Source organism: Polychytrium aggregatum, assembly GCF_025602895.1.
Source record: "Polychytrium aggregatum strain JEL109 chromosome Unknown BJ171scaffold_2, whole genome shotgun sequence".
NCBI classification, from domain to species: Eukaryota; Fungi; Chytridiomycota; class Chytridiomycetes; order Polychytriales; genus Polychytrium; species Polychytrium aggregatum.
The window spans coordinates 805,662-822,565 of record NW_026516204.1 but is presented as its reverse complement, the minus strand read 5'-3'; the positions used below and the strand labels follow the sequence as shown (position 1 = coordinate 822,565).

Genomic DNA, 16,904 nt, shown 5'->3' with positions numbered 1-16,904 from the left:
GCACGAGCCGCAGTATCGGTGTATTTCCGACAGAACCATCGACAAGTTGGAGGAGTCATCGCTGGTGGTGTACTCCTCCACGCACCACAGCCCCAGAGCACTTGGTGCTGCAGTCCAGGGGGAGATGGTTGGGGGGGGGCAACAATGGATCATTGCAATCGAGTGTATCGTGCACATACATTAGACTTGGACGAGGGGAAGCATGCGCGAACCAGACGGGTAAGCGGGTTATTGAATGGTAAATGCAAGGAGAACAGGGATAGGATTTGCGCTGGAGAGTGACTCTGAAACCACGGCTTATGAACCGACAAGGGAGGGGGTGGCACAATTCACCGGATTGCTATGGCAATCAAAGGTGGTACTGCTGGCGGCGGCGGAATCGGCACTCGAAGCAACATGAAGCGAAGACGCAAACACAGTGACGAGCGCGGGAGCAAGCGGAAAGATGGAAGGGTGCAAATAGACAGATAGAGGGAGGAACGGGAATCAAGTGAGATGGAGTAAAGGGATGAACGGCAAAGAACCGTCAGAACCGACAGAGCCGAGAATCGCGTTCGTCGGATTGAGCTGACCCGGCCAGTACCAATAGAATGGCGTCCCATCATCATCGCTCGAGCGTCCATGGATGCCCGGTCATCAACACAGAACCAAGCCTGGACATGCCTGCCAAAGCTGCTGGATCACTTGTTGGCTCCCAAATGGATGAGGAACGAGGTCGCATCATCGTAGCGGATCTGCCTCAAAATAAATAGTCCGGTGTTGTGGGTGGCCGACTCGCGCGAAACCAGCGACTGGGCCAGCTCAGAGAGAAGCTCCTGGAGCGGCGGCAGCGGAGGCAGGGGTTCTTCTGGCTCTTGCAGGGGCGACTCGACCTTGCACCACGTCTTGACGGACGAGGGGTTGGAGGGCACGTTATCTGCGCTTTGGCCCTGTGAAGGCGAAGGTGGCGGCGAGGGAGACGGCGTCGGCGTCAGGGGATTGATGAGCGAGGACAGCGTCGTCTGAATAACGCTGGGGATGGCCGATGAGATGGCCGGTGGACGGGAAAGTGCATCATCCGAGCGCATGCGCAAGCGGGAGATGTCGATGCTTGACTGCGCGGCGTGCCTTTGCTTGAGCTCGTTCCAGGAGTTGATGCGGGAGCCAATGTACTCGGCAATGGCATGGTTGCCGCCTTCGCCCTGGACACGCATGTGGTCCCAGACGCCATCGGTGGCAACAATGACGACGTAGTCTTGGTCGCTTTGGAGGCGGACAAAGTCGACGTCCGGCTGAACGGAAAGCACAGCGGGCTCGACCTTAAAGACCAAATCGCCCATGGTGGCGGTGAGGTTGAGGGTACGGCGATTGGAGACGCCGACGCGCTGGATCTCGGGTGTTAGTCGGCGGTAGATGCGGCTGCCGTTGAGCTCGGTGTAGATTCTGCGCTGGGGCTGGCCCGTTGCCGATACAGACGTAGGGTCTATGATTTCAACTTGGCGAAGGACACCCGCGGAGGTCACAAACTCGCCGCCGTTCTTGTAGATGTGGAAGAGCTTTTCTGGGTGAGTCATGTTGTGGTCGTCGCTGGCAAAGATCGGAGACCAGCCCGAGGCGTTGGTGGGAGACGGCGACGGCAAGCGCTGGGGAAAGCTGGGCATCAGGAACGACGGCTCGGTGCGGGCAGACTTCTGCGGTGAGGAAGTAATAACGATGGTCCGCGAGTCGCCAACGTTGCAGTTGACCAGCCAACCGCCGTGGATGACGTTGACAACGAGGGTGCATCCGTCGTCGATGGGTCGGGTTTCCTTGGGGAGTTCGGGTGAGTACAGTTCGATCCACTTGCGATACTCCTCGATCTTGGTCTTGCAGAATTCGGTGTCCATAGACTGGAAGATGGTGCCGACACAAGACTCGAAGTAGGTCCGGTCCGACGCCAGCTCAAAGTTCCAGGGCTGTGACTGGAGCAGCTGGGTCACCAGCTCGCGAGCGCGGGATACAAAGAAGCGAGCGGCATCGACACCGCCATGGCCGTCAGCCAAGATAAATAGCGAGGTTTGCGGTGCGAGCTGAGCCTGGAAGTGTTCTCGGAACGAAGAGGCGGCCGACGACGAAGACGACGAGGACGAGGACGAGAACCCGACGGACTGCCGAGAAGACGTGCGCGAGGGAAACGGACACTGAGGCAGGGGAGGCATCGGCGGCAAGCCAGAGTGCGACGGAGTGCGGCTCGATGCGGACGGTTGCGAGCCCGCTGGCTGGAAGAGCGGGTCAAAGGTCAAGCTGGGTTGGGGCAGTGGGTTGGCGACAGAGATGGTAGGGTGTTCGTTCGAGGTGGGCCAGTGAATGTCTTCCATGACGGAATGGATGGGCTGGCGTTGAGGCGAAACAGAGCTGTTGTAGATGCCGATGTTTCGATAGCCCTGCTCAGTAGCAACCGACCAGCTCACGGCATGTGCTTGGGGAATAGGCTTTGCGGGTTGGGCCGAGAGATGCGGGCTGATGATGGCTGTGGACCCAAGCTGCGAGACGTCTATCAGCTCGGTCTCATAGGGAAAGAATGCCTGGAGCGGATCGAGTGGTGGGGTCTTGGCACTTGCAGGAAGCGGAATATCTGCACAGGGCAGAGTGGAGAAGTGTGCGACGAGCGGATTGGATGGCGATGGAGAAGGAGAAGGCAGGGGAGGTGTGAGATTAATGCGATGCAAATGCTAGTTATATAAAGCGCAATTGAGACGGTGATGGTAGTCAACATGGGAAGGTGGATGGGGTGAGGCGGCGATGGAGAGACATCGGAGGGAATGTGCAGCGCTTCAATCGGGCTCGCACGGGGGAATCACAGCGCAGTGTCCGGCTTGCCGAGCCCAAGGAAGAAACCCAGGCGGATCCCCAGGCGGATCCCCAGGCGGATTCCAAAGGAGGAAATGCAGATGCCACCGGACGAATCCGGGGCGGGTCCCTGACAGATCCAAGAGCGGCTTACATCACACAGCTGCGAGCACGGGGACCAGCCGCAAAACGGCCCAGAGAAAAGACAAACCGATGCAGCAGCCAGCGATGATTATGGGGCCAACCCGGCATGGTCTCATACCCACCTGTGGTGAAGAATGCAAAGTCGTCGGCTGTAGCAGGTGAAAGCTCCTCCTCCAGAGTGTTGGCCGTGCGAAGGCTTGAAGCCTCTTTCAGGTCAAGGATGGACTCGAAGCGGATGAGCGAGCGATGGATCTTGAGCGATTCCGAGGGCTGCTTGGACGGGGAGCCGACAAAGGATTGATCGGGATTCATGTTGGCACAGTGCGGTCCGATGCAGTTGGCGGTGACAGAAGGATGCAGCGATGAGTCTTGAAGCGGATCAATCATGGAAGCCGAGTAGGAGATTGTCAGTGGCATGAATCGAGAGGGAGCGCAGGATCAAGGTGTGCAGAAGTGGATAGAGAAATGGTGAATCGGGCGGGGCGAGGGCCACGAAAGAACAGCACGACAGGGCGAGGGAAGGGATTGGGGGGTGAATTGGAGAGAGAGGAAGAATCGGGACGATCGAGTGTGAGATGGACGCTGTGTTGGTGGGAGTCTGGGGCAAGGTGGATGTGTGGGGTGGATGTGTGCGGTGGGTGTGGATGTGTGCGGTGGGTGTGGGTGTGGGTGTGGGTGGAGGATGCAGAGGCAGTAACCCGAGACCACCAACAACAATGAAAGCGACGAAGGTGCCAATAAATTACAGATGCGACTCAAGCCCGGGGTAGAGCGGGATGGGCGACGATGGTGATGGCGGTGATGGTGATGGTGGATGCGGTGGTGGGTGTGGGATTGACCGAGCTCGTGTGGGAGGACACAGGCTTCATCAACGCCAGACGGCGGTAGTCTGGGAGAACGAGAGGGAGACGGCAGGCAGGAGCCAAGGGACGCACGGGGCTCGGGGAGCAGCGAGCAAGAGGAGCAGCGAAGACGGAATGCGCAAGCGAGAAAAGAAAAAGGATGGGAACAGACGGACCACCGAGAGCCGGGTGTTGACGAGTCTGACGAAGGGCAAGCGAGGCGAGGCAGAGAGACTGAAGCCGACACCGATGTGGGCTGCGGGGCGATCGAGACAGCAGAGCGCGGCGGGGAGCGCTGGCACAACGGTCCACAGCGACAGCGCAATCGACAGCACAGAGCAAAGCAATCGACAGAGCAGTCGAGGCAGGTGAACAGGGGCTGGCACGCTGTGCGAGGCAGCACAACGGCAGGCTCTTTGTGGGAGGGAGGGAGGAGCGAATGGGCGGCGGTGCGGCCTTGATGGATACGAGATGGATACGAGATGGATACGAGATGGATGCAGAAGAGATAGATGCAGAAGAGATGGATGCAGAAGAGATGGATGCGAATGTGGCAGAGATGCGATTTGGATGGAATAATTGTTGCTGTTGCTGCTGGATACCACTCTCGGACGCAAGTGGTGCTGCAGACGATGATCGGTGCCTGGCCGGCAGCTGCTCTCAAACGGCAGGCTGATTCGATTCGGCGAGGGATGGGTGATCGAAGCAAGTGAGTGACCGAAGCAGATGGGCGAGTTGGCGAATAGGTGCGGACAAGTAAACAACCGTGTTGAAGTAACAATTGAGCACATCGTCTCATTCGGACAACACGGCGCATTCGCTGCAAGTCAGAGCAGAAGACATGCCTGGAATGGGGGAGTAAGACACAGGGCAAAGAGGGGTATCGCTGCAAGACGTGGTTCGTGCCGATCAAAGTCGTCTGATTCACAGCCCACACAAGTCACCCGTGTCCCGTTTGCGTTGACATCCGCCTTAATATCCGCATCAACGTCCGCGTTAACAACAACGGCGAGCAAAGCACCCTGGGTCATTGCACCTGATCGCAGCGCCGCCATTGCCGAAACGGGCGCAGCGCGACCGTGTGCTGCCACCGGCGCAACGCGGCTTGCGGATACAGCAGCGCCGCCACCACAGACACAACCGCAGCGACACAGCGGCAGTTGCAATCACCGCAGCCCCGGCAGACGCACGACGGGGCACAGAGGGCACAGCTCCGACGCGACGGACACAGTGCGACACACAGCACACTCGCTGAGGCAATCCACAGTCCACAGTCCACAGTCGACAGTCCACAGTCCACAGTCCACAGTCCACAGTCCACAGTCCACAGTCCACAGTCCACAGCTTGCACGCGCAAACAAACAATGCCCACAGACGTTGTGCGCCGCCCCCGCACACACACACACACGCACACACACACGCCCCTCGCCCCTCGCCGTCTTCGCCGGCTGGCTTTGCCCCTCCTTCGGTTTTCACCTTTTTTCGCCGTCGCTCCGTCCTCCTCTCCCCCGTCCCCTCTTCCCCGCATCTGCTGACTCTTCTTCGCCATGGCCGATATCCGCCGCAAACTCGTTATCGTTGGTGATGGTGCCTGTGGCAAGACCTGCCTCCTGATTGTCTATTCGAGAAACGTTTTCCCTGAGGTACGCTTCCATCCCCCCCCTGGTGCTGTGCTTTCAGGCTTGGCTCTTTTGGCTGCCTTTTGCCTCCTTGGTGTCGCTCTCCTGGCATCATGCCGCCGGAAGCCCGACCAAGAAGCCATCTTGCTCTCTGTCGATGCGTTCCTTTATCCACATGCAGTTACCCATCCCCATTCGCTTGAGTATCTCGTGAACCTTCCATCTGCTTCCTCGCCCTGGTGTCTCTCATGGTTTTCCAAAGGCAGCGACGATCGTCGGCTGGCCGTGCTTTTGGGGCTTCCATCGCCTTCCCTTCTGCTCTCATTGCATCTATCAGTTCTTGCGTTGGGTCCACGTGCATTCATCCTCTCCGTCAGCGCCCTGCATTTCTTGCTGCGTTCTTCCTGGCGGCTGTTGCTGCTGGCCCAGCAAGCCAGTTTTCTCCCCTGGCCGAGGCAACGGCAGCGGGGTCTCGTCGTTTTCGCCAAGAACGTCCTCGCCCTTGAGCAAAGCCCCCCCCCTCTCCCAAAATGAGAGCATGCTCGCTAACGCCAAGCCTCTCTCGTGCCCTCTCGCTCTCTCAACTTTCTCCACATTCTTGATGTGGTCCTTCGACTCGGCCAGGTCTACGTCCCCACCGTCTTCGAAAACTACGTTGCCGATGTTGAAGTCGACGGCAAGAGAGTCGAGCTCGCTCTCTGGGATACCGCCGGCCAGGAGGACTACGACCGTCTCCGCCCCCTGTCGTACCCCGACTCGCACGTCATCCTGATCTGCTTCTCCATCGACTCGCCCGACTCGCTCGATAACGTCACCGAGAAGGTACTTGCACACACACCCGTTTGCTGAAACCCCGGCGTTTCGTGAACAGAGCGGGTTTCGAACGCGAAGAGCAAGCAAACATGATACTGGCCCGAGCTGTCGGGGGCTATGTGCTTTGCTTGCATCGCTCCATCATTTCACTACCCGGTCTTTGGCTGCTGTTTGTGCGAGTCACGTTAGCTCTGGAACACTCGTTGCCAGGAGGAGATCGGCAACCCGCTGCCGATGCGGTTGCGTGCTTGGCTGACCCCTCCCCTACGTTCCCGCTCTCCTTTACAGTGGATCTCCGAAGTTATCCATTTCTGCCCTGGTTTGCCCATCATCCTGGTCGGCTGCAAGAAGGACGTCCGCAACAACCCCAAGGTCATCGAGGAGCTCCGAAAGTCCAACCAGGCCCCCATCCCCTACGAGAAGGTGCGTTAGATCGCTGCTTCTTGGCAGCATCTGTGATTGAGTCTCGAGTGCGTTGCTGCTGTCCGGTCGTTGTTTCGTCGGCGAGGCTGGCAAGCAAATCAGCGTGGTGCTGCACATGCAAAAGCACATCCGGTCGGAAAGCCGCCGCCTCGTTTGTCTATGCCATACGCGTGTCTGCGCCTGTTCGCGATCGTCTTTTGTTGCTTTCCTACAGAATGGGAAACCGCGACTGCGAGTCACAGCCTCCAACAAATGTGTCCCCCCGTTCAGTATGTGCTAATCCTATGCTGTATCTGCTGCACCGGCATTTGTGCCCTTGAATCGATACTCTTCAGGGTGCTGAGGTTGCCAGAAAGATCAACGCCTACAAGTACCTGGAGTGCAGTGCCTTGACACAGGAGGGTGTTAAGGATGTCTTCCTGCACGCCACCCGCGCTGCTCTGGGCGGTGGCGGCAAGACCGGCGGCAACCCCAACAGCGGTAACAAAAGGAAGCAGGAGAACAAGTGCGAACTTTTGTAAACTCGAGCGGCCTTGTGAATGTCCAGCTTGGGTTCGTATCTCGGTTCTGTCTGGCACTCTGGCTGCGATGCTCTGACGTGCGTGCCCATTCCCTGTACGTTCCGCCCCCAGATTCTGCTCATAGCGACGCCGATAGTCTTTTGTCGCTAATGCATGGGCTCGTTTCGTCTCCGTCTCCAACAGGACAGAAGATAAGGTAGTCCCGTTCCGATTCACGAATCAGCAACCCTCCGTCTTCCTGCACACTCTTCAGACACGCAATACGGCTGCATGACGCTCCCTTCCACACTGCTTGCTCCATCCTCCTCCTCGACCTATCCCCTTCGCCTTTCCCTCGCTCCCTCCCTCCTTCCTTATTAGCCTATTCTATTTTCTTTTTTTGCAAGCCACTGTATTTTTTCTCTTGTTTCACCACGTTTTGTTTTGCTCGTTTGCTTCGCAAGCCTTCCCGCTCTCCTTTCGACAATACATATCGATACTCTACTTCCCGAGCCCCCCTGGATCCGACAATATCTCACTTGTTCGAGATCAATGCCAGGGCCGTGGTTGCGAGGCACGTCGTTGACCAATAGCTTCAGCTGGCATCGTATCCGTTCTCGCATCCGTTGCGCCCAAGTGCAACCCGCCAAGCTGATCCAGTCGCCCGCATTTGCAAACAGCAGCAGGCATTTGCCTGCTGCTCTCCGTTGTTCCGTTGCCATCCTTCCGCCTTTCCCACGAGCCCATCCTCGCAAGTACTCCACCCAACCATTCACACGCCCAGGGAGGGGGTTACTCCGTATCTGGTTTCCCAGGACCTGATCGAAGCCCGTGCCAAACCCAAGAAGCCGTAAAGAATTGATTCAGCCGCCATCACGAAGCAGCTCTGAAGCACAACACTCGGGTCCTTCACTCGGCTCTCCCCCCTCCACAGCACGGTGAACTCGGGGCAGAGGCCGGGAAAAGGCGACCAGAGGCGCCACGCAACGAGACAGGGCCTGAGCACCGCCATATCCTTGGGTGAAACTGGATTACATTCACGAGCCAGTCAGTGACGCCAGCCCTCCAGAACCGGCATAGATTTGGATCTGGTAAAATTGGAGGAGCGAGGAAGGATGGGAGATGGCGCGTGCCCGCCCCTGTGCCGTGCATTTGTCGGTATCGTCCTCGGCAAGTCGCAGCTGCATGGCTGTTTTCCTCAAAAAGAGATGTATTGTCAATGACTGCTGCCTTCGCAACACACAAGGAGCGAAAGTAGCCTCAAGCAGCAACGGCGAAGAGAGCCACAAACAATGATGAGGAAAAGAGGAGGGTGAGGAGACAAAGCGGCGGGTGGGGCAAGATCAGTCAAAGGATGTATGGCGAAGAGGCATGGCGAAGAGGGCATGGTGAATGGGATATCGATTATGGGTCGGCGGTAGCGTCGGACTGGTGGACCAGACCCGACTCTTTTACTGGGCTGTTGGTGGCGACGCCGTCATTTTTCTTCAAGCTCTGAGGAATCGAATGAGGTATGCGCTCAGGCGAGGGATGTTGGGAGCCGACTTCCTTGGGGTTAGACTTGCCGGCCTTGGAGAGGGCGTAATCGCCCGAGTCAAAGTACTTGCGATCCTGCAGAAGGATATTATGAGGTCGTGAAGAGGGGAAGGGAGGGCAGTTGTGCCAATCAGCATCGATCGAGATGAATGCCATGCGACTGCCCTTGCCGAGAAGCAAATTCTTCGCCGGATGAGGTGAACGAGGTCCCACTTCGGCGAGCCTGCTCATCCACTTTGGATCATGGACAACCTGCCTTCATCTGGTGGCCAATCACGTTCTTCTTGGCAGGAGGCAAGCGTCCATACTTGTCGTAGAAGCTCTTCTCCTCGGGAGTGAGTTTCTGCGGGGCGTGATTCAATCGGAGACATGCGAGCAGGTCAATGGCATGGCGAAAAAAGAACGAGTCGGAACACAGTCGAGCCAATCTCGTCGATTAGCCTTCCTCCCCCGCCTCTTCCCATTCAACAAATATTGATCAGCCAAATCCGCAGGGCCAATACGCCCGGTGCCCCTTGGAAGGAGCAATAGACGACCATCGATCCAGAAGATGCATCGGCAAGATAGTAAAAAAAGTGAACGTGAACGGCGATTGTAAAAGGCGATCCAGTGCCGGTGGGAATCCCGAGACACCAATTTCAGAGTCGATGCTAAGTGTGAGGATACCTCCCCAGGGGGGATGGCTCCTCTACAGTCCTTCCACCGACTCAACAAGCCTCAGCGGATCGATCTTGATGGGTGTGTCTTGACCCACGTTCGCATTGAAAGCAGCCAAAGGCCTCCAGGCATCCCAGCGAGCCCGAGGATGATATCGAGTCCGTGTGTCCAGATCGAATGGAGATGCTGTCCTTGGCGATCTTGCCTCGAGTGATGGGGTGCTATCTGTTCGCGATGGTGCTTGGCAGTTGTCCCGCCCGCAATCCCTACGAGCTGGTTGACTTGTGGGTTTCTCTGTTGGTGCGATGGTCATAGAGGCCAGCACGCGACGGCTGGCCTGTATCCGAGACTGATTTGTCCAGTTTCAGCGGGCGCACATCCCGTCTGCGTTGTACTGCCTCCAAGACGAGATGCCCTCGTCGAGCGGAGACGGCAGCAGCAGCGGCAGCCGTCAACATCTCCACGGAGCGATCCATCGCGCAACACAACGGGTGTTGTTGAGCGATCGACGCGATGAGCATGGCTTGCCATTGAGAGGTCGTAAAGCCCCATCCAATACGCGAACGAGAGATGGAGGGAGAGAAAAATAACGGAAGGATACAGCTATATCTCGAAAGGAAGTTACAACAAGGATGGGATGGACGGATGGGGGGGCGGCCGCAATCGGTAAAGGTCGGCTGCGTTCTTGCGAATGGTATGCACCACCAAGCGGGGACAGCCAAGCGGCCAAGCCTTTGGAAGCGATAGACTGGAAACAAAAAAACCATGGTTGTCGCCAGATAACTTCTTGCCTCGAGAGGACCCAAGAAACACCGTCCGCTGGCTATTATCGGTCCCTCCCGCCCTCAGCGGAGCGCCAAGAATGACTTGGCTCGAGCGACTCTGAATAGAAAATAAAAGAGAAAAACCTCCTCCCCCCCTCCTGTTTCCAGCAATAGGGCCATCCTCGGGAACAGCGGAATACATACCGATACATCAATAGGGGCCGAGGACATGGTCGTTCCGAGAATACAGGGAGGAGATCGACGGCGGAAGGGTCTCTGGCGGAACCGAGGGAAAGAACAGAAACAGGCAGGTCCAAGGGCAACAAAGCAAGATTGAGGCAAACAGCGAGAGCGGCGGCGAGGAGCACAGCGAGGGCCTGGCGAGAGGGGCTCGATCGAGCCGGCCGGATCGAGCCGGCTGGTTCTGTGGCAGCGTCGGCGAAAACGAAAAACGCTCGGCACACAGAAGCGGCGGGGTGTGGCTGGGTTGGGCACGGGGCCTGGCCGGGTTGAATGACACCAAGCTGCGCTGATGGCACTGCGTGTCCATGGTTCCGAAAGCCAGTCGGCGGCTCGCCGGGTCGTCCTCAGCCGTTTCGCCATGAAGATTGTATTCAGATGGACATTGCATAGTTCGTGACAAGCGTGCTGCACAAACGACACCACCCGACGCTCAGCCGACAAGCACACGCGGCTGCGGGGATCGCATCAGAAGCAACAGCGCAAGGACAAGCACAGGGCGGGACTATACAGAGACGCGGAATGGAGAGGGAAATAAGGTATTCGACAGGCAATAGAAATCGTGGAATATACAGAGCGTCGGCTACACAACGGTAAGCCGATTCGGGACCTCGGGACGAGGTTTCAAGCGCAGAGAAAAAGTCTCATAACCTCGTCCGTCTGGGACAAGCACCGGGGCTGCAGAGATGTCCTCTGTCGCCGGCCAGCATCCGAGCCATGGTTCCCCTTACTTCTCCTTGACGGCGTCCAGGGACTCGAGTTCATGTTCACGCTCGTCGACGATGCATTCGTATGTCTTGAGCAGGTTACGGATGGCGGCTTCGACACTGAACTGGTTCACGGCGATTCTCCGCGAGACCTTCCGAGCCACCACGCGGTCCTTGAACGTCCGAGTGATCTTGTCGGCATAGTCTTCGACGTTTCCCTCCTCGAACATCCACTCGTCGATCATGCGGTAGATGGTGGCAAAGGCGCCCGAACGAACAACAACAGCCGGGGTGGCGCATGACAGCGACTCGGCGACCGTGAAGCCAAAGGTCTCCGAAGCCGAGGCCGAGACGAACAGATCGGCGTGCGCATAGAACCGAGCCGTTTCTCTTTCATCCGTGATCATTCCCGCAAAGATGACTCGCTTCGAGGAGCTTTGTTTCAGGAGGCCAATGTCACCAGGCTGAGAGCCCGAGTACGAGTAGACGCGATCCGCGCCCACGATTTCCTCGGCAAGGCCTTCAAGGCGCTGGCGCTCCGGCCCGTCTCCAACAATAACCAGCGTGGTCTTGGCGAGCTTCGGGTGTTTCATGCTCGCGATCAGGAAATCAACGTTCTTTTCGGCGGCCAGACGACCAACGTAGACGAGGATGGGGCCGGCGCGGCTCGATTGGTCGGGAACGACTCGCTGGGTCAGCTGGGAGGTCGGGGTCGCCAGCGTTTCGGCAACGGACACAGCTTCGTCCTCGCGGGGAGCAAACAGGGTTGTGTCGAGGCCAGATTTCATGACGTGGATTCTCTTGGAATAGGCAAAGACGCACCAGTCGGCCGTTCGGGAGGGGATTCCTACCACGTCCGCAAAGCAGACCAGGGGCATAAAATAGAACAGCAGATAGAGGCCCTCGACAATCATGCCCAGGATGAGATTGTCACCAAAGTAGTGGCGCTTGTAGTACTGGAGATAGACGTGGTACGAAATGTACACCTTGACGCCACGGAGCTTGAAGAGAGGCATTGCGAAGATGAAGGGGAAGCAAAGAGGTCCGACGGCGTGGATGATGTCATAGGGGACAGGGGTGGTAAAGTCCAGGAGCTGCCAGAGCAGCAGCAACGGGACGGCAATGAACATCCTGGGAGGAACAAAGGGCCAGAAGCGGTTAGTCAACGGAGAAGCATATGGACGATATGTGCCTTCCCGAAACAGAGTCGGCTGCCCAGGTGAAACGCAAATCAGGCGTATGGAGCAGCAGAATCGCCCGCAGAATCGCCCGATACGGGGTCGTGGCTCACCTCTGTGCCGTATAAAAAGGGTTGGGGACCGAAGGGGCGACAATATCGCAGTCGGTGCCAGCCACAGAAACGACAGTGACATGGTGGCCGTTATCTCGGTAGCCTTTGATCAGGTTTTTGCATCGATTTGCAATGCCCGAGATGTGAGGGGGCAAATACTCGGTTGCCATCAAGATACGCAGGGGCCTGCGATTGCGATTGCGATTGCGATTGCGATGGACGTGGGCACGAGCGGGAGGAGCAGCCACAACTTGCGTCAGTATCGAAGACTCCATGACATGGTCAACTGGCGAGGGACCACCCCGCTCTTCAGGCTCGATGGTGCGATCGTCGGCCCACCGGTGGGGATTGCATCTGCATCTCACACCATCCATCACACGACCCCTCGATTGCACAGCAAACATGTCGATTGACACAGGGCTAATCGAGAGCGGCGGACCGGCCAGACGGCAGTACGCTGTCAATCCAGACGATCGGAGAATAGACCTGGCCAACGTCCAAGCTCGTCTTTGGCTGCAAGCCAAAGCCAGACACACAAGCAACGGACATACTTGGAGGCACCCTCGTTGGCACGGGTGGAATCTTCGTCAATCAACATGGTGGCGACGGGAGGCGAGAGGGTCGAGGCAGCTGAACCAGAAGCAAGACCGACGGACAGGCAGACGGCGATCGAGGAGCGAACAGGCCGACCAGGAGCAGGGCGGCTGGAAAGGCGAGCTCGAGCAGGACTCGCTTTGGTGCGTGGGTGTGGAGCAGACGAACGGATGGTGAACGAGGGTGCGAACGGGGCGAGGAGGGCGGTTTTTGGGACGGCAGGCGAGAGGCGCCGGAGGGGCTCTCGTCCGCTCTCGCCACCCTCTCGGTGCAGCGAGAGCAGTGGGCGAGAAGGGCCCGCCTTGGCAGCAAGCCTCGTCGTCGCGGCGGTGACGCAGACAACGCGCTCGCCGCCGCCGGAACACAGGCGGTTGCAGCCAGCACCTCCTGTGAACCAGTGTGCTGCGGGGCTGGATGCAGCCAGCTCCAGTGTGTGGGGCGCGCCGCGCCAGCGACACGTGCGTCACACAGCCACACGCGAGACAGGCACCCCATTAGATGGCCGCACACGTGTGCGCAGGCTGCGTGCCAACCGGCGCGGTGGCTTGGCGGCCCCAGCGTCCATGAATCACACTATCAATTTTTTCCGGCCCCTCGCGGCTGCTCATCTCGGTCACCTGAAAGTCACGTTGGCTGTGGCGCAGCAAAAGTTGGAATCCGGCCATGGTCGGTTGATGGCATTTGGTATCGCCTTGAGCCGATTGACGGTGGTGGTGGGCAATTGGTGTGGAGGAATGACCAATTGTATCATTGTTGGAAGCTCCACTCCGATTGCGGACAAGAACCACCACCATCTGAATCTCTCTGGTTGGAAACCTAGTCAAGCGCGGCTGTGTGTCAGCGAGATGACATGATCGTTTGGCTATCAGGCAAGACTCACCTTGACAAGATGTCTTCCCACGACTGATTGAGCGAGCGATGCGTTTCTGGATCTGGATCAAGGACGCTACTGCGCAGTATCTCTGCCAGCCCAAAATGCGCTGGTTTTGAAGAGAATTTTTCTTCCCCAAGGGCAGAACCAGCCATCGTCGCTATTTTCTCGCCAGATGGCTCCCAAGCTAAAGTCACCACCCAGGTGATGAAGTGGATCCAGAGCACCCACAAGGCCCTTGGTCTGCAGGAATGGATGAGCACCACACCAAGTCCCAAGATCCCTGGGTTGGATCCCTTCCTGCGATACATTCGCCATGTGTTCGATGGAGACATGCTGGAGAAACAGCTGCACTTCAGCCTGACCCGGCGACGGCGATTCAAGCGACTCGATCTCCACAGCAAGCGACAGCGCACCGTCCACGAGATGTGCAAGCAAGTCATCGACCAGGCACCGAAGGAGACCGAAGTGGTGATTGCCTTTGGGAATGCATCCTGGAAACAGGGGAAGGGATATGCCTCCAGTCCCAGGAGACTCAGGTTTGCCAAGTATTTCAAGCAGTTCCACCATCACCAGAGACGCCCACCAGACCGATCCGTCTCCAAGATCCATGTGTGCTCGGTGAACGAGTTCAACACATCCCAGGTGTGCTCACATTGTCGGGAATTCAAGCGACTCGAGTCACCCGAGTATCTTGATATCGAGAAACCACACTTTGTCCGGAGCTGTGCAAGCTGCCATACGCTGTGGGATCGAGACATCAATGCAACCAGGAACATGATCTCGGTATGCCAGTCGATCATCGCCACAGGAGATCGACCGGGTGTATTCAAGACCATGCTTCCCAAACCAACCAAAACCACTCGATTGCCAACGAAGACAGGAGTGCAATGCCATGGCCTACCCGCTGGGCCTACAAGTCAGTCAGCGGGCTTCAGAAGCCAGAAAGTGACTGTCCCGTTTATTTCTGGATAGACTGTAAGTATCTCGCACTGTTCATTGAGTATTTCTACAGTGGATGCCGGGTCGCCCATATTCTGGGCAGTCCACTTCGGGGTTGCCATCCCTCTTGGGATGGTCGATGGGAGGTGTTTGACTCCCTTGTGCAAAGTGTGTGTGTGTGTGTGTGTGTGTTGTGACGGCGAGAGGCTTCTCGCCTTCCCTCGGGGGTCTCTCGCCAGAGACTGCTCTTCTCGCTGACCGAGGTGGCTCCGAGAGCGCGTTTTTTCGTTCTCGCTCATTTTATTAACAAGAAATTTTTTCATAGTGTCAATATCGATCGAACAGTCGGACCTGTGGTCAGCACCAGGCGACCTTTCCCCTTGCCCTGTGTCCTCCTCCTCCTCCTCCTCCCACACACATGCTCGACCGATTAGACGATATGGTCCGCGTGCCCGAAAGAGATGGCGTCCCATGGTTTGCTTGCTGTATTATTACTTCCACAGTCAATCCAGAAAGAAACGGGACAGTCGCTTCCTGGCTTCAGAGGCCTGACGCCTATTGAACTTCCATATGCTCCAGTGAGCAAGCCATGCGACGGTCTCTCGTCCTGGTTGGCAATCTCTCTGTGAAGTGCATCCACTCCACTCTCTGGACAGTTTCATGGTTTCTCGATATCAAGATACTCGACCTTATCGAGTCCCTTGGTTTCCCGGCATGTGAGCATACCTGGGATGTGTTGAACTCGTTCACCGAGCACACCTGGGATGTGTTGAACTCGTTCACCGAGCACACATGAATGAACTGCTCAAAATACCGAGCGAACCTGAGTCTCCTGGGACTGGATGCATATCCCTTCCCCTGTTTCCACGAGGCATTTCCAAAGGCAATCACCACTTCGGTATTCCTTGGACATACTTGCTTGACCACAAATGCGATGAGTGGGTGGGTATATTCAGGTTCCAGAAAAAAGCACTGTCATGCTCAAAACGGGGGTGTCCCATTTCATTTAGGAAACGATGTAATAGGTGGATTAGAGTTGGTTCCGGCCCACTGCTCACGAAAAGAGGCCGCGGTCGGGCAGCCGATCGGTGTAGAACCCAATGCCCGTTACGACGTATTTGGGAGGCTGGGGCGGCACCGGTCTGGCTTGCGCTGGATATGTGGCGATGGTGGATGGTGGATGGTGGATGGTGGATGGTGGATGGTGGATGGTGAATGGTCAGCACCATACTTAATTGCCCGCCAGCAATGCCGCTCGAGGGTTGCCATACCTGTGTCGACAGAAAGTGCCATGATCACCGCGATGGCGGCCCAGATTGACATCATTGGACAGGTAAGTTTCATTATGAACACAGTCGAGGATGTTTGCACAGGTGTGGGGTGGTGGTTTAACGGTTGTGACCAAAGACGATAACCGATGGAGAGCTCTTGGAATCGGAACAAGGAAGACGAAAGCCAATGTCAGCAAAGAGGCCAGACCCTGTAGCTGCGCTGGATGCAGAGATGGGAGGAACTGCCGGCTCACAGCCTTTATATCCGGCTCTTCTGGTCCAGGCGAAACCACCATCGACACTCCACCATTTTTCGACCGTTCCATCCAGTTAAGGTTTCGTCGCCGATCTTTCCACCAAAGCTGGTCCAATGGCCAACGGCAGCCGCTATGCAATAATTGTGGAAGCCCGTCGGCATGACTGGCAATCGATGGACTTGCATTGACAGTCTTCGCTGGCTCAATCACCGATTGGATGGGGACGCCCGACAAGGTTTCGACAACAGCCTGTTCTTTCGTCGTCCCTGCTGGAATCCCCTGGTGGAATCCCCTGCGGAAGTCTTGTTGGAACAGTCCCATTTGAACATCCAGGCGACGCATCGGCTGCCTCTTGATCGTTTGCGGCGGGGCAATACTGCCGGCAGCGACGAGAGGCCTCGTCAAGTACTCTGCGCAGTGTTGCCCATGCGAGACAAGCGAGCGGCTGTGCTCTTGCCACAGCGTTGCGTCGTCACCTCAAATCCCAGTTCTCAGCGCAATTCTCGAATACCGCCTGAGGGGCATCGTGCGCTGCACGGACACCATGCGAGGCAGGAGGAAAGCGCAAGACGCTGATCGGGTCGCCGCACGGATTGCGGTTTGTCTGATTTCCCACCCGCCGCCA

The 16,904-nt window shown here is 57.2% G+C and overlaps 4 protein-coding genes across 4 annotated transcripts; 1 reads left to right on the top strand and 3 right to left on the bottom strand.

Annotated features, from left to right (window-relative positions):
- Nucleotides 1-680: 680 nt before the first annotated feature.
- On the bottom strand, nt 681-3,264 carry BJ171DRAFT_470998 (phosphatase 2C-like domain-containing protein; the record flags this gene model as incomplete). Its single annotated transcript, XM_053108591.1, has 2 exons — nt 681-2,593; nt 3,075-3,264. The coding sequence occupies 2 exons, from the start codon at nt 3,262-3,264 to the stop codon at nt 681-683; spliced, it is 2,103 nt and encodes a 700-aa protein (XP_052971420.1).
- A 1,988-nt stretch (nt 3,265-5,252) lies between these two features.
- Nucleotides 5,253-7,480, top strand: BJ171DRAFT_115850 (GTP-binding protein rho1). Its single transcript, XM_053105491.1, has 5 exons — nt 5,253-5,437; nt 6,038-6,235; nt 6,515-6,649; nt 6,985-7,264; nt 7,354-7,480. Exons 1-4 carry the CDS (start codon nt 5,342-5,344, stop codon nt 7,168-7,170), a joined length of 615 nt encoding a protein of 204 aa, XP_052971419.1. The 5' UTR covers nt 5,253-5,341; the 3' UTR covers nt 7,171-7,264; nt 7,354-7,480.
- Nucleotides 7,481-8,321: 841 nt separating this feature from the next.
- On the bottom strand, nt 8,322-10,563 carry BJ171DRAFT_486503 (camp-regulated phosphoprotein/endosulfine conserved region-domain-containing protein). Its single transcript, XM_053109201.1, has 3 exons — nt 10,311-10,563; nt 8,942-9,028; nt 8,322-8,760 (listed from the first exon to the last, which is right to left on the bottom strand). The coding sequence occupies exons 1-3, from the start codon at nt 10,335-10,337 to the stop codon at nt 8,554-8,556; spliced, it is 321 nt and encodes a 106-aa protein (XP_052971418.1). The 5' UTR covers nt 10,338-10,563; the 3' UTR covers nt 8,322-8,553.
- Nucleotides 10,564-10,701: 138 nt separating this feature from the next.
- On the bottom strand, nt 10,702-13,105 carry BJ171DRAFT_454315 (uncharacterized protein). Its single transcript, XM_053108247.1, has 3 exons — nt 12,896-13,105; nt 12,345-12,530; nt 10,702-12,184 (listed from the first exon to the last, which is right to left on the bottom strand). Exons 1-3 carry the CDS (start codon nt 12,940-12,942, stop codon nt 11,074-11,076), a joined length of 1,344 nt encoding a protein of 447 aa, XP_052971417.1. The 5' UTR covers nt 12,943-13,105; the 3' UTR covers nt 10,702-11,073.
- Between the last annotated feature and the right edge of the window lie 3,799 nt (nt 13,106-16,904).

Bases quoted from the DNA above. Each gene is read 5' to 3' on its own strand.
- BJ171DRAFT_115850 (XM_053105491.1), top strand. From the start codon at position 5,342: ATGGCCGATATCCGCCGCAAACTCGTTATCGTTGGTGATGGTGCCTGT. The intron at 5,438-6,037 runs GTACGCTTCCAT...CGACTCGGCCAG, and splicing joins CGAGAAACGTTTTCCCTGAG to GTCTACGTCCCCACCGTCTT. The intron at 6,650-6,984 runs GTGCGTTAGATC...GATACTCTTCAG, and splicing joins CCCCCATCCCCTACGAGAAG to GGTGCTGAGGTTGCCAGAAA.
- BJ171DRAFT_486503 (XM_053109201.1), bottom strand. From the start codon at position 10,337: ATGTCCTCGGCCCCTATTGATGTATCG. The intron at 9,029-10,310 runs GTATGTATTCCG...CACGCCCCGCAG, and splicing joins CGGCCCCTATTGATGTATCG to AAACTCACTCCCGAGGAGAA. The intron at 8,761-8,941 runs GCAGGTTGTCCA...ATCCTTCTGCAG, and splicing joins TGATTGGCCACCAGATGAAG to GATCGCAAGTACTTTGACTC.
- BJ171DRAFT_454315 (XM_053108247.1), bottom strand. From the start codon at position 12,942: ATGTTGATTGACGAAGATTCCACCCGTGCCAACGAGGGTGCCTCCAA. The intron at 12,531-12,895 runs GTATGTCCGTTG...TCGCAATCGCAG, and splicing joins GCCAACGAGGGTGCCTCCAA to GCCCCTGCGTATCTTGATGG. The intron at 12,185-12,344 runs GTGAGCCACGAC...TGTTCCTCCCAG, and splicing joins CCTTTTTATACGGCACAGAG to GATGTTCATTGCCGTCCCGT.